The sequence below is a fragment of the Python bivittatus genome, unplaced genomic scaffold, assembly GCF_059951505.1.
Source record: "Python bivittatus isolate LINGU-HERP-01145 unplaced genomic scaffold, Pbiv_v1 ctg000080_np1212, whole genome shotgun sequence".
NCBI lineage: Eukaryota > Metazoa > Chordata > Lepidosauria > Squamata > Pythonidae > Python > Python bivittatus.
Genome location: NW_028277035.1, coordinates 2387424 through 2402536, shown reverse-complemented (window position 1 = coordinate 2402536; position 15113 = coordinate 2387424). Strand labels below are relative to the sequence as shown.

General features: G+C 39.3%; 1 protein-coding gene across 4 annotated transcripts in view; it reads left to right on the top strand.

Annotated features, from left to right (window-relative positions):
- Positions 1-15113, top strand: part of RECQL5 (RecQ like helicase 5) — a 74176-nt gene that overhangs the window by 53684 nt on the left and 5379 nt on the right. For 2 of the 4 annotated variants that reach the window (XM_088133337.1, XM_088133340.1), the window contains 7 exons: positions 857-915; positions 2585-2658; positions 3862-3955; positions 5704-5844; positions 6295-6941; positions 7500-7575; positions 11521-11772. In XM_088133337.1, coding sequence (XP_087989463.1) covers positions 857-915; positions 2585-2658; positions 3862-3955; positions 5704-5844; positions 6295-6941; positions 7500-7575; positions 11521-11772 — 1343 coding nt within the window. The remainder of the gene's footprint in view (positions 1-856; positions 916-2584; positions 2659-3861; positions 3956-5703; positions 5845-6294; positions 6942-7499; positions 7576-11520; positions 11773-15113) is intronic. The other 2 variants (XM_088133338.1, XM_088133339.1) reach the window with 2 other exon arrangements.

Below are 15113 nucleotides of genomic sequence, written 5' to 3'. Positions count from 1 at the left end.
GTTTGGCCCCCACAGAGTCCTGATCTCAACATCATAAAGTCTGTCTGGGATTACATGAAGAGACAGAAGGATTTGAGGCAGCCTACATCCACAGGAAATCTGTGGTTAGTTCTCCAAGATGTCTGGAACAACCTACCTGCCGAGTTCCTTCAAAACTGTGTGCAAGTGTACCTAGAAGAATTGGTGCTGTTTTGAAGGCAAAGGGTGGTCACACCAAATATTGTTTTGATTTGGATTTCTCTTCTGTTCACTCACTTTGCATTTTGTAAATTGATAAACATAAACAATTACAATATATATATGTTTGAAAGCATTCTTACTTTACAGCATTTTTTCACACCTGCCTAAAACATTTGCACAGTACTGTAAAAAACCAAAAACATGTAAGCAAAACAAAGCACAATAAATAGTGGGTAAATGTCAGTAAAATGATATGGTTGTATTATAATCTGCCCCAAAGATGAAAGAACCAGAAATTTTCCTGGTGGCTTAGCTGACTGCACCTTCATGACAGCAGTTCTGTCGCATGCATCAACCAGCAGGATGTAAGCAAGGAAACATACATGCACCCAGAGCCCATAGGGAGTCACATGAATTCTTCTAGTATAGGATAGCTCTTGGAATTTTCTCTCTTGAGGCACCTTTGATTACAGTTGTTTTTTGTTGATGTTGGGAAAGAAAGTTTAAAAAATATAGACATGAGTTGGGGGAAGTAACAAAGCACATATACAGAAAGAGTACTCTTTTGGAATCTGGTACTGTCTAAATTTATCAGCCCATCTGTGAGAAGTTTGGCAACATATCAGGAAGAAACAGAGATTGGTAAATTTAGCTTGTATATTTGTTCCTTTGGTAGATATTGATTGTCCCTTGAAGGACCCAGCCAGTAGGAAAATTGCTAGAATTACAGTAAAGGTAAGTGTGATTTTTTTCAAGACCAGTTAATTTAGTACAATCTACTTATTTGTTGTCAACCAATTAAGTTGTGATATTCAAACTGAAGACTAACTGGAGAAAAATATAGCACAGATGAAACTCCTGGGTAAAGTCAAGTTGAGGTCAGTCAGAACTTAAGTGGGGCCACACCTTCTCTGCCACCCTGTCTCTTTGTCGCCATCCCAGCCCTGATGAGGTACAGCAAGAAGAAGACTCTCGTATTGCCCCTTCCAAGATCCTCCTGAGTTGGATAGGTTTCCTTTGGAAGCTGGGTCCAAATAGACCCCTGTTTTAAAGGCAGTATGTTACTCTTGCTTGAATGAGAAATGGGTTGCTCTTTCCTGCCTGAGCAGGGACTGATTTCCAAAGCATTGAGCTTCACTTGTTATCTAGTGGACTGTAGGTGCCCTGCCTCTACAGAACTTTGCTTCCAGTATAATACTAAACTGTACCGTACACTGTATTAGATAGAAGAGTGCATAGTAGTGTATTAACAGAGAAGTAGCATCAATCAAGCTGAAATTATAGGGTAGGAGCATGACTGGAATATGTTGTCCAGTTTCAGCTGCTGTAGTTCAGAAATGCCAGCAAATTGAAATGAATGCCGAGAGAATAGCAAGCAACTCAATACGGTTCAAAAAATAGAAGATGTTCATATGCATGGAATTTTGAAAGCAAGAGAGAGACACGTTTATATCATATGTGCTTAATAACGTAGAATGGTTTCTAGAAATTGTTTTGGATTACTTTTTTCTTTACTACTGGAGCAGATGTCCTTATTCAGTAACAAAAATCTGTGTGCCGTTCACCTGAATATTCATGTGGTGATGAGGATTCAGGTTTCTTTCTGCAGCTAGAAAAGCCCCTTCTTCCACATCCAAACCTGAAGAACCATAGTAACTCTTAGCCCCAACTTTCATGCAGTGCAGTTTAGTTCATTCTGAATCTCTTGCCTCCAGTCTGATTGACACACATGTATCAATTGGTAGCTCTAAAATGTCCTGTTTTCAGGATTATTTTTTTTTACTAGTAAGTGTGCTTTATTTCAACTTTATGAGTGGCCTAGAATTAGTGTACCTTTTAACGTTTAGGAAACCATTCTGTAATCCCCACCAAAAAAAACCAAAAAACAAAAACGTACAGAGATTTTCTTTAAATGTTTTTTCAGACTTCCATTAATAAATTTGTATTTCTTTTTCTGATTTTGTTTAAATTAGTCTTCGCTGTTTAGATCATGATATTGGTTTCGCCTGTCCTTATCATCCCAACTCTGTGGAACCATTTTATTTCTACCCTAAAACTTAATGTTAAAAAAAATTCAATTAGTGATGATATTGCAATTCATCATAAATATCACTTGTTTGTATGAATGTTAGTTACACCAAACGACTGTTGTATTGGGCCTGCTCTTTATCACTTCATTGTAGGCTTGGGTTAACCTTTTCTAAGAAAAGGCTTAATAAGCAAAAGGTAGACCTTGGGTTTAATGCTGTAACCCCAACACCTGGACCAGTTATCAAGGTAGCAGGATTGAAATGATCCTGGAGGTGATCCTGCTGCACATACATAAAGTTACACATTTGGTAAGGGTGGTACCTTTTCTCACCACAACTGGAAGGAGCTTCCATATGTCCTCTTTTTGTTTTAGGCTCGAGAACACTGCCTTAAGATGCTGGAGGAAGCACTGGTCATCAACCGGCAAGCAGCACCAGTAACAGAGAGGTAGATCTAATCCAATTGGGTGGAAGAGTCCCAGAGCTCTCAATGGACCTTTTGCCTCCCTGCCCCACTCAGGCAAGCCAAGGGCACATATGCATACTACATATAAGAGCTCCTGTATTACTGGGAGAAGCTCAAGTGTGCTCCCTGTAGCTTCATCCAGCCTTTCCTTCATGGCCCTTGCTAGGTGCAGTTGCAGGTAAAATTTTTGGGTGGGGAACGAACTATGAGAAATAGAGTTTTCACATACGTAGGTACTGCACCAAAATCAAGTTGGATGGAATTGAATCTAACTTATGTTTAAATATGATCTATTAGCAAAATGTTTTGATTTGATCTAAGATTCTTCTTTTACTGTAGTATTTTTATATATACTATATACAATACTATATATTATACTTGTATCAATTGCAAATTTCAGTATGTTGAATTGCCAGATTTCCTAAAAGAGCTAGGGAAATAAATAACTTCTGTTGGTGGTTTTAGATTTTGTTGTATTATTTCATAGTTTTTTGTTCTACTACTATTTCTATTTTTGTTTTAAAGTTGCCCTGGGATTTGTTTTTTCTTCTCGAAAGGCAGTCTATAAATGAATAAACTTGCATACCACTGCCATATTTTGAACCATGGAAAATCTTAAGAGTATTTGCACAAGTCACACAAAATGTCATCATGCTTCAAGTTAAAGCCCTAAATGTACATATTCTTAGGGATAACTATATTGGTTCTCCAGCAAATGCCACTGTTTAAGCTAAAGTATGCAGTTATGTGGTCATTCTTGCATTACTTGGTAAACTTTTTTCTTACAGGAATGTGATTGAATGATTAAAAAGTGAATGGCCCAAGTATATTTGCCTTTTCTTCTGTGATCTAAAGACTGCAATTTCCCTTTGTTCCCACCAGAGGATAGCAATGCGCTTTGAAATGTATAGCATACTGAAAAAAGGAGATAGACAGAAGTACTTGTGCAATAAACTAGAAATATTTAAAGGAAAAGTATAACTTTGAGTTACTGTTCTCTGTCTCTATTTGAGGAAGAATAGTCAATTGCCACCAATACTTTTGGACTCAGGTAATAATTTGGAACTGCAATTGTTGCATTTTGGATGCCATAGTAACACTTTTTGTAGGAAAACATAGAGCATTTCCTTTGTATTTGGAGAAATGCCTTCAGCCACTGCTGATCAAACTGTGGGTCTGTTTTAGTTCAGGTCTTCTAGCATGTGCTGTAGAAATGGAATATGAGGCTTTCCGGACCAGTAAGATGGCAAACCTATACAAGGCATCAGTTCTAAAGAAGGTAATAAACAGTTGTGGAGACTATCGTTGTGGGCCAGTGTTCTCCCTGATAGCTGGATTTCTTGAAACATATGGTCATAAAGGGAAAAGGTTGTGTATTTACTGTTTACTTGTTGGAAAATGCTGATGATTCCATCTCATTCTGTTGTCCTTATTACAGTAGGTAGATCTTTAACTTCAACAGAATACAGATTAAGTAATAATCAGGTTTGTAGCAGTTTTTAGATCAAGCATTGCATCACAGATTAATATCTTCTCTTCTAAAGAACGTGTGCTTTGAAATAATCTGTGGTCTCCGTGTAAGCACAACTGTCCCTAATTCATTTCTAAACTGCCCTTCTTTAAAACTGTACAGTTGCAACAATAAAATAAAACTTCACAAGGAGAAATTACTTCTTTTGTAAATATTAGCAGGATCTTCTAGTTGAACAAATATTGATAAGTAGCTTGGGATGTTCTAGAGAAGTTCAGCAGCTAAAGGTGTCCTCACTTTTGCATGCCTTGGCAGCCCTTCTCTCACATTGGAATAGAAACTGACACAACTCTCCCTGTGGGTAGTTCTATAAGAATCTTATTAGATTAGATCTGATGTGTAAAAAAGTGTCAGTTTCAGAGGCAATAACCTTCCTTCAGATGTAGAGAAGAAACACCATTGACCAAAAATTAGTAACAATTGTGCACTCAATTTATAGCACTCCTCTGTAATTTCCAGAACCTTGCTTCATTTCAAATAAGTGTATATAACTGGCTTGAAAGACATGTGCCTGAAGGTCTGCTGCCTTCTCCATGAAAGTGCCCGACTGTTAGAGGGCAAGTGGCAGGATGATGCTAGAGAAAGCCCAGTTGTGGATTACCCTTTCTTGCACTGATTGTTTGGCACTCCACTGGAATTTTAAGTACAACTAGAACTTTATATTTGTCCAGTCATTCACTGATCACTGCTGCTTTTAAGATTTTGCCCTGTTGTTTGTTAATTTCTCACATTCCTGTATTTAAACTGCTTTGGATATGCATTTAAAGGTGCATCTACTTTGAATGAATCAGTAAAATAGTAAGAATTTTATTTTTTGACAAAATAGGAAAAAAGTCCACGCTGTCCATGCGTAAGGCATTTGAATGAGAGTTCAGACAAGGGAGGAATAGCTGAAATAACATCCCCCCAAGCAACTCTGCTTAAAGTTAATCCAGGTTAGGTTGTTGTGAACCTAATCAGGAATGGTGGTAATGCTGCATTAATTGCATTGTATAAGAAAAGCCTAATTCCTTACATGGATTTCCTGCTTGTTGCTGCTACAGGTAGTCCTCACTTAATGTCCACTCGTTCAGTAACCGTTTGAACTCATGACAGTGCTGAATGAGTGATAGCTATGACCAGTCCTCGTAGTTAGGTCAGTCACAGTGTCCCATGGTCAAGTGATAGCTATTTGCGACCTTCTTTGCTGGCTTCCTGTAAAGAAGTCAGTGGGGAAGCCAGCAGGAGGTCGCAAATGGTAACTACATGACTTCCTTGCTTAACGACCCACAGTGATTTGCTTAATGACAGCAACCAGAAGTGCTGGAATTTCCGTCGCAAAGCAGTGTGGTCATGTGATTTTGCATTTTACAATTGCATTGCTTAGCAATGGGAATTCCAGTCCCAATTACCGTTGTTAAGTGAGGACTACCTGTACTGAATCAAACACTGTACAGTATCAGAGGCAGAGAATCTTTAGGATAGCCCTCCTTTCTCTCTCCCTTTCTTCAATAAAGGTCACAGAAATTAACAAAGCTTCCAAAAGTGGGGAGCTGTATGCCTTCCTGGACTTGGGAATCAGTGACAACCACAAGATGACAGCTGAACCAACTGCTACACATGATGATGTATTCTGTCAGGCATCCAAGGTGAATACAGTAAGTGCTTTGTTTATAATTCATTATTGAGAAGGTGGTTTTGCAACAGATTTTGTCTGATGTATAATTTTCTTGGGTTTTCAGGAATCTCTGTTATATTTGCCATATAGGAAAAATATTTAAGTATTTAATATTTAAATTGGTCCTTATCTTCAATCACACTTAAATTGATCAAGCTTGTGTGGGTATAGCGTATAGAGCGTTGAACTAGAATTTGGGAGATTCATCTGTGTGTAACTATGAAGTTCACTGGGTTACTATCTTACAATGTTGGCATATTAGTAAAATGGTAAGAATCATATATGCTGTCTTGAAATCCTAAGAAATGTAGAATATATGCATTATAAATAAAAAATAAATGACCCAATAGACTATGCTTTCGATTTCAGATTTTCAAAGGCAAACTCAAACGTTTTAGAGATGTAACTATTTTTCATCTCTTTCCCCAAGTTCAAACCTAAGAGAGTGGGGATTGGATTTCGAAGAATGTCTGGCATGTTCCAGTCTGCTTCAGAAGTGCTAGCTGCCAAAGAAGGAGATGAAGTTCATCTTGTGAAGGAGGAAATTGGCCCAAACTGGAAGGAAGACTGTAGCTGTGGTCCCAAGCCTTTGGATATGGGTGACATTCTTGAGAATAAGGAGGAAGCGGCCAAAAAAATCTACAAAAATGGTGGTGAAATCCCTGAAAAAAGGGGACAGCATGGCACTGCTGAGGCTGTCACCTCCTTGGTAGCTAGTCATGAAAAGAGTAAAGCTACTAAGAAGCAGTTGCTCTTGGCAGAAGCAGCTAGGAAAGAATCTCAGAACATCTCCAAATTTTTCTCAATCCCCAAAGCAGGACGTAAAGCCAAGGCTTCAAAAATTGACTTGGCAGAAGAGGAAATCATCTGTCTCAATGAACTGCCTCAGTTTCCCTCCCAAAGAGTGTGTAAGGAGAAAGCTGAACCTCAGGAAACTGAAATTGTCTATAAGGAAGAAGTAACAAGTTCATCCCAGAAAAAAGAGCAGGAATCCAAGAATATAGAAGTTCTGCCTTTGAGCAGTCAGAGCTTAGGGAGAGAGTCCCTGTGCTCAGGATCAAATCTCGAAAAACTAAAGTGAGAAATGGTTTTCTTTGCCTCTCAATTACTTTTTTGGTAGGAGGTTAGGATAAACAGTGGGCAGTTGAAGAAGAGTGATGATTCAGCTATAGTTTCTTTGGTCAAATTTGAGATTGTGGTAGCTCAGGTTGGACGAAGCAATTGAATTTAAGCATGTTGCTCATCCTTAGAGCTGACACAGTTTATACGCGTACAATTGAAGATAAAAAAGCTAAACCTTAGCCTACTATTTGCACTGAATTTGAGCAGATGGATAGCTCAGTACATAGATACTGGAGGTCTTAAGTGTAGGCTGGTTCCAGGCATTTCCTCTGTCTCCACAGTTATATATAAAACATTCAGATTTTAAACTTCAGGTGGCTGCAGATATTTTCTGGATAAAATCTGTCTGTTGCAAAAACTGATTGTGTAACTTCTTGTTTTTTCATATGGGGCACCCATTGAAAGATGCTTGGCCTAGCTATTTTTAAAGTTTCAATATTCTCTTTAACATTGTTAATATATTTCCTTTTGGTTATTCTTATAAAATGTATTTGTTATTCTTTTTTCTTGAAGGGCTGAATCTTTGGGTGAAGAAGAAATAACCAATAGTTGTGAAAATCTTAATGGAAAAAGACCAGGGTCAGCTGAGGTGAGTGATATTATTTTATTAAAATAACATCTCCCTCCCTCCCTCCCTCCCTCCATATATACATGGCAAAGAGAGGCATATGGAAGGGTGGGACTGATATTTGGTGATAGGAATGTAGGAGTGGAAGTAGATATTATTGAATTAGCAAGTGAGATGATTTCTGTTTACCTGAAATTATTCCCAAATGGCAGTTGCATTTGCAACAAGGCCAGCTAAGGTTCATGTAGCAATTTAATGACTGACAAATACATGATGCTTTATCAGATATAGGGATATCTGAGTCTGAAATACAATGAAAAAAGAGAGGACAGTTTCTTCTTTATAGAATTTCTCACTTGTGCTAACCACTAAAATGACACTTCATAGCTTGCTTGGTTGCTTGAGTATTTATTTATTTACTAGACAACCCATGACCCGTTGGGTCATTTTTTCAGAGATATTTCCTTACCTATAAGCAGAGAAACAGAATTACCAAGGGCAAAAAAGCAGTGGGACTGTGAATGACTTGCTGCTGGCTCCACCACTGACTCTGCTAATGGGAAGCTGGCAGAAGTCTCCCTCCCTCCCTCCCTCCTTCTCCACACATAATATAGACTTGTGCCATTTGCCCTCCCCTCACGACCCTCAGGAGAGCCCCAGTGAAGTTGACGCCTGCTCCCCCTCCTCAGGCTGCCATTTTGTTGGGGGCAGGTGGAACCAGAGGAACTGCGCTCTGTGAGGAAAACTGCACCCCTGCTCCCCATTCTGGCATGTCCCCAAGGGCCCCTCTCTCAAGGGAGGAAGAGGGCTCACCCATTGACCACCAGCGCCCTCCAGCCAGCCCTACCTCGCCAGTAGGCATCTGAGTCACTCCCTTATCCATCCCTCACTGCCAGCTGCCATTAAGAGATTTCAAATTTCTGCCTTGGTTCCAGAGCAGCCAATTGCCACTCGCCCATCAGGCCTTGCCACTGGCCAGTTGGGCACAGGGGACAGAGGGAGGTGGGAAAGAGGTTAGGAATATACCCATGACACAAATTTCCCAAATTTCAATCCCATGGGAGTAATGAATCCCAGAATTTAGACACATTCTGTAAGTTAGCCCATTTGAGGTGCCTTGATTCAAAAATTATTGCCCTATGACATACCATTTTGCCCAGTTGAATGTTATAGAGACGAGTGTTTTAGTAGTATATAGATTTAATCAATTTATATAGCCACCCATCTCAAGTACATGATTCTGGGTGGCTCACAACATTAAAATAAGTAAAAAATATATGCATATACAAAAAATAAAACACAGCAGCCAGAAAAATCATAAAAACAGCCATCAACACAAATAAGATCTTGAATAGGTTGTTTCTAGACTGTGATATTAATAGTGTATTGGTTTCATTTCATTGCATTTTAGCAATGCTTATCTATTTACTGGTCTATAAATTTAAAAATGAACCCAAAGAGCACAAATTAATATAACATCATATATAAAATCATAATTAGTGATGTGGAAACATAAGTATCTAAATATGTAAAAAGGAAGTATTAATTTCTGTATTGATTTAATCATTTAAAATCTGTAAGTACTCAGAGCTAAATTTGATAATTCCAGTTCAACAGTTAGTACATAGTTATTTTAAGCGCTGCTAAAGAATAGTCTGGGAACTGGGTTTGGGTTATTTTTGACTGTTCCTTTTTTAATGCATAATTCATGTTCATTTATCTTTCTTGAACAAAGACTAACCTATTTCGGTCATGTAAATAGCAGAAAGCTAATATGACATACCTTGCTTTAGAAGATATATAGATAAACAATTCTTTGTTAATATTGCTGCTTTTGTTTGGCCCAATCATAATACCATTTGAGTAGAGGAAGAGATGGGATTGGCACTGGAGATTTTGTTGTTGTTAATTCCTGTGCCTGGATATCTGTTGGATAACTTCAGGCTGTTAATAAGGGTAGAACCAGGCTTCAGAAAGGTCGTGATAATTCTGCTTGATGAGCTGTATATCTTTGAGATGTTGAGATATCTTAACTGAGAAATGTAGACAACACGGAATATCCTGTTACTTTACTGGGCCTCCCAGATCTGGCTAACACCTGATGCCCCTTGGAGTCCTAAGGTTTTATTTGTTGTTTTGCTTCTTCACTTTACCAGTCATTGTATTTTTAAGGCTGTCTGATATAAGATCTGCAGTATTTGTCTCTGTCCAAGGGAATTGCAAATGTAGTTAATGGTGAAGAGATGGTGAATCTTCTTTTAGATGGTAGGAACTAGCAAACAGCAAAACAGTGTTGGTATGATCCCACCTGTAAATGTAGTTGGTGACCAGAAAGTGACCCAGCCATGTGGAATGAGTCAGTCGTAGGAATGAGTTCAGTCATAGGAATAAGGGGCAGTTGAAACCAAACAATTACTGATTTTAAAATAATTAAATAAAAGTAATTCTGAAATGGTTTAGCCATACTGTTTCCAAGGAAAGATTCCTAGGGAGAAAAGAACCAGGTTCCAAAATGTCAAGTCATTAATTCAAGTAAGAGTTTCTGCAGCAGAGATTTTATAACCACAGAGTGGAACTGAAGTTGTCACTGAGGTTCTAGTAGAATTTCTCAAACCTCTCTTTCCTTTTGTCCAGATGATATTCCTTTTGTCCAGTGTATCTCAAGCACAAATGGGCCACTAGTGCAAGTCTACTTTTTCATGTTCTTTCCCATATAGATTTGAGCTAAACAGTTATATTGTGATATAACCTTGTGAGCCTTAAGCTTGTAATATTTGCATCCTCCTCTCATTTTTTTTATTTGCAAAATTCTATCTCAGGAAGTGTTCACTATCTCTGAAAGGTGTTTGTCATATCTTTTGTTTATAATAGTTATTTAACGAGATACCACTGAGTTATTCTCAAAAGAAATGAAAGTGTCTTAAAAAAAGCTATTACTCTTTTTGATAGTGACCTTCCTAATTAAATATATAAAGAACCTTTATCTATCACTAAGTGAAAATATTAGACATCTAAATAAGAAACTGGGTTTGTGAACCTGCTTCCAGGCAAGGATGGCTTATGACTTTTAATATAGCTTCTTGTTGTATCCCTTGATATTACTCTTCTTTTTTAGATATGTCATTTTGGTGTGGGCTGATCAATTAGGCAAAGCAAATCTTGTCATAATTCTGTGTAGAATTAGTGAAATATCCATTGTGATTATTGCCAGTTTTATTTTCTGTTGTTTTTAACTGGTCTTTTTTTCTTTGAGTACCATTAAAATGTTTTCTGATTCATACTCGTGTCTTTAAATAATCAAACTAAAATATGGTTCAAATGAAAGCATTATGGCATTTCTTAGAATGCTTTTTAAAAGTGATAGGGAAACCCTTTCCATGTGATTAATATGGGGAATGGAAAGGCCTCTTTGGTTGATTAAGGTTAGCCTCATTGGGATTGAGCTACGAAGAAAGTAATGCTGTGATAAATATTATGAACAGACTGTAATGGGATATGCTGGTCAATAGAAATTCTCTTGCAGTTCCATTTTTTGCTTACAGTATAAGAGCAATGATTTATTAGCTTTTAAGAAGGTGAGAAGCAGAATGTGAGTTCATCACAGCCATCTCCCTGCCAAGTTTGTGAATCCGTTGGATCATTCCACCTCTTTGCCCTCTATGACTTCTGGACATCCATATGTGCAGGCCCACAAAAAGATATGTATGAGGTTCTTGGGTTGAGCAATTGATAGTTATTATGGACAGACACAGTTCCATGTAGGGGTAAGGGGTCTAGAGATCTTTTTCCTTCTGCTTCTTGAATTAAGAAATCAAATCATATTATAATCTCTGATGCACACAGTGTGTCAAGGATTTAAATTGTAAACCATATAGGCACAAAATACGTGCTTATTGTATTCAAGAAGGCTGCTTAGGTTTAGCCATATAATATTGCTTTAAGGGATTTTTGTTTCTGTCTCTCAAGGACCTGGAGAGCCCTGCTGAAAAGAGGCTACGGATGACAAACAAGTCTTCCATCTTGTGGCAGTCAGAGGGGAAAGCTGGTGGGTTGGCAAAAAAGAAAGTCACTTTTGACCCAAACCTGTCACGGGTTGATAAAGAAGGGACCACAAGAGCCATCCAGCCACCTACAAAAACATTGTCACTTAAGGAAACAGCGGATATTGTTGTAAAATATTTGACTCCTTTCTACAAAAGTGGGAAATTTGCATCTAAGGTGGGTTATGAACTACTTAATACCCCCTCCTCTCTTTGATTTATGTTACCCTATCAGTTAAAGCATCCGTAAAAGTTAGATATGAAATTAAATACTGTTGCATATAATATATAAAGAAAAGCATGGGAAATAAAATCTCCACGGTAGTGTCCAGTATCTTAGTCCTTTGTAGGATGGGGATGGGACATACAGTGGGGCAAAAAAGTATTTAGTCAGCCACCAATTGTGCAAGTTCTCCCACTTAAAAAGATGAGAGAGGCCTGTAATTTTCATCATAGGTATACCTCAACTATGAGAGACAAAATGGGGAAAAAAATCCAGAAAATCACATTGTCTGATTTTTAAAGAATTTATTTGCAAATCATGGTGGAAAATAAGTATTTGGTCAATATCAAAAGTTCATCTCAATACTTTGTTATATATCCTTTGTTGGCAATGACAGAGGTCAAATGTTTTCTGTAAGTCTTCACAAGGTTTTCACACACTGTTGCTGGTATTTTGGCCCATTCCTCCATGTAGATCTCCTCTAGAGCAGTGATGTTTGGGGGCTGTCGCTGGGCAACACGGACTTTCAACTCCCTCCAAAGGTTTTCCATGGGCTTGAGATCTGGAGACTGGCTAGGGCACTCCAGGACCTTGAAATGCTTCTTACGAAGCCACTCCTTTGTTGCCCGGGCAGTGTGTTTGGGATCATTGTCATGCTGAAAGGCCCAGCCACGTTTCATCTTCAATGCCCTTGCTGATGGAAGGAGGTGTTCACTCAAAATCTCACAATACATGGCCCCATTCATTCTTTCCTTTACACGGATCAGTCGTCCTGGTCCCTTTGCAGAAAAACAGCCCCAAAGCATGATGTTTCCACCCCCATGCTTCACAGTAGGTATGGTGTTCTTTGGATGCAACTCAGCATTCTCTCTCCTCCAAACACGACGAGTTGAGTTTAGACCAAAACGTTCTACTTTGGTTTCATCTGACCATATGACATTCTCCCAATCCTCTTCTGGATCATCCAAATGCTCTCTAGCAAACTTCAGACGGGCCCGGACATGCACTGGCTTAAGCAGGGGGACACGTCTGGCACTGCAGGATTTGAGTCCCTGGCACCGTAGTGTGTTACTGATGGTAGCCTTTGTTACTTTGGTCCCAGCTCTCTGCAGGTCATTCACTAGGTCCCCCCGTGTGGTTCTGGGATTTTTGCTCACCGTTCTTGTGATCATTTTGACCCCACGGGGTGAGATCTTGCATGGAGCCCCAGATCGAGGGAGATTATCAGTGGTCTTGTATATCTTCCATTTTCTAATTATTGCTCCCACAGTTGATTTCTTCACACCAAGCTGCTTGCCTATTGCAGATTCAGTCTTCCCAGCCTGGTGCAGGTCTACAATTTTGTTTCTGGTGTCCTTCGACAGCTCTTTGGTCTTGGCCATAGTGGAGTTTGGAGTGTGACTGTTTGAGGTTGTGGACAGGTGTCTTTTATACTGATAACAAGGTCAAACAGGTGCCATTACTACGGGTACCGAGTGGAGGACAGAGGAGCCTCTTAAAGAAGTAGTTACAGGTCTGTGAGAGCCAGACATCTTGCTTGTTTGCAGGTGACCAAATACTTATTTTCCACCATGATTTGCAAATAAATTCTTTAAAAATCAGACAATGTGATTTTCTGGATTTTCCCCCCCCATTTTGTCTCTCATAGTTGAGGTATACCTATGATGAAAATTACAGGCCTCTCTCATCTTTTTAAGTGGGAGAACTTGCACAATTGGTGGCTGACTAAATACTTTTTTGCCCCACTGTAGGTGGACTGAGCTGAGCATATTTTTCCCTGTTACTGTATTCCAGTGAGATAGGCATGGTGCTTTCAGACAACAGTTTTGTGCAATTAGCTTGCTTTATTTATGAACAGATACATTTTATTGTCATCCATTTGTACTTTTTCTGTCTTTCCCCATTTCTTCCATCAATTTCTGAGAAAAACCCATTCAGGGAGAATAATATAGAATAGCTGCAGTGTTTTTGGACAGGTAAGTGCTAGTAGCTAGGGATGTGCGAATTGTGACATCACAGAATGTTTCACCCCAGAACAAAGCATTTCATGTGATCCAGAAGTGATCTGACCTCAAAATGGGCTTCTCCGGGTACTCCAGAAGCAGTTTAACAAATTGGAACACCCTGAGTGGCTTGTTTCAAGGTCAGAACACTCACATTTCAAGGTTGAACAGCCCACTTCAAGGCCAGACCACTTCGTGACAGAATGTTTTGCACATCATTACTTAGAAGCCCACTGTCTGGAAGCGCTTTCTCTGTTGTGTTTTCATTCTTTTAACAACATGCATGTAAGTCAGCAGTTATTCCTCTTCAAGACTTTGATGTATGCACGAGCCTCTGTTATGTTCAGTTTATCTATTCTGATCCTACTTATGGGCGACTGTGCATTTAATGAGAATGGTAGCATCACTAGAGCTACTTGGCCTTTTTAGCAAGGCAGAAGTGTTGAATTCGAAACTTACTACTCTGCCCCAAGGAAAAAGAGCTGCAATATGTCCAGTAAAGGCCTCCATGAGTTGAAGTTGGTCCAAATTACATTAGTATAATGTACTGGATAGGGAACAATATATTTATTGCTTGCTTATTTATTTAAAATGTTCAAAATTCTGATATATCTAGTGATACTGTCAGGTTCAGCCTGCACCGCACACCTAGGAACTTGCCCAGCCGCGCTTTAGTCAATTTCACCGCTCGAGCGCTAGCGCAGAAAGAGGAAATGCGAAACCGCAAGCTAATGAATGGGCCACCTTGCGCCACTTCAGTAATCTGGAGCGGATGCGTTGTGTTAACGCCAGAGGGCCGCGGGCGCTATAGACAAAGGAGAGATCAGCGAATTGAGGAAGAGATCAGCGCGCGACAGAAGCCCCAACGAAGGCAACGACCATGCCATAGGCAACAACAATCAAAGAAACAAGAGAACTGGGCTGAACCTGCCATTCCAGTAGAAGGGGGGGATTACAGGGGGCAATCTGCAATCTAATTTGTAATATGTAACCTAGCAACGGGGCCCGCGGGGGGATTGAGACAACTATAAAGGAGTAATGTAAATGTACCAAGCCAGTCCTGGCTTAGCTTGTGACTGCTACGTTACGCATGAGTAAACCTCTTTTGTGAACCACACGTGTCACGGGAGTCTCTCTGTCGAACGGGGCAAACCATACCAGACTCTACCTAGCATGAAACAAAGCAAAGCACCGGCATCAAGCACTGTATCTGTTTTATTTCCAGTAATGCTTCTGGGTCTAATATAACCCGAGAGGGAATTCTTAGAAAATAAAAATGGTAGGTGACCTCAA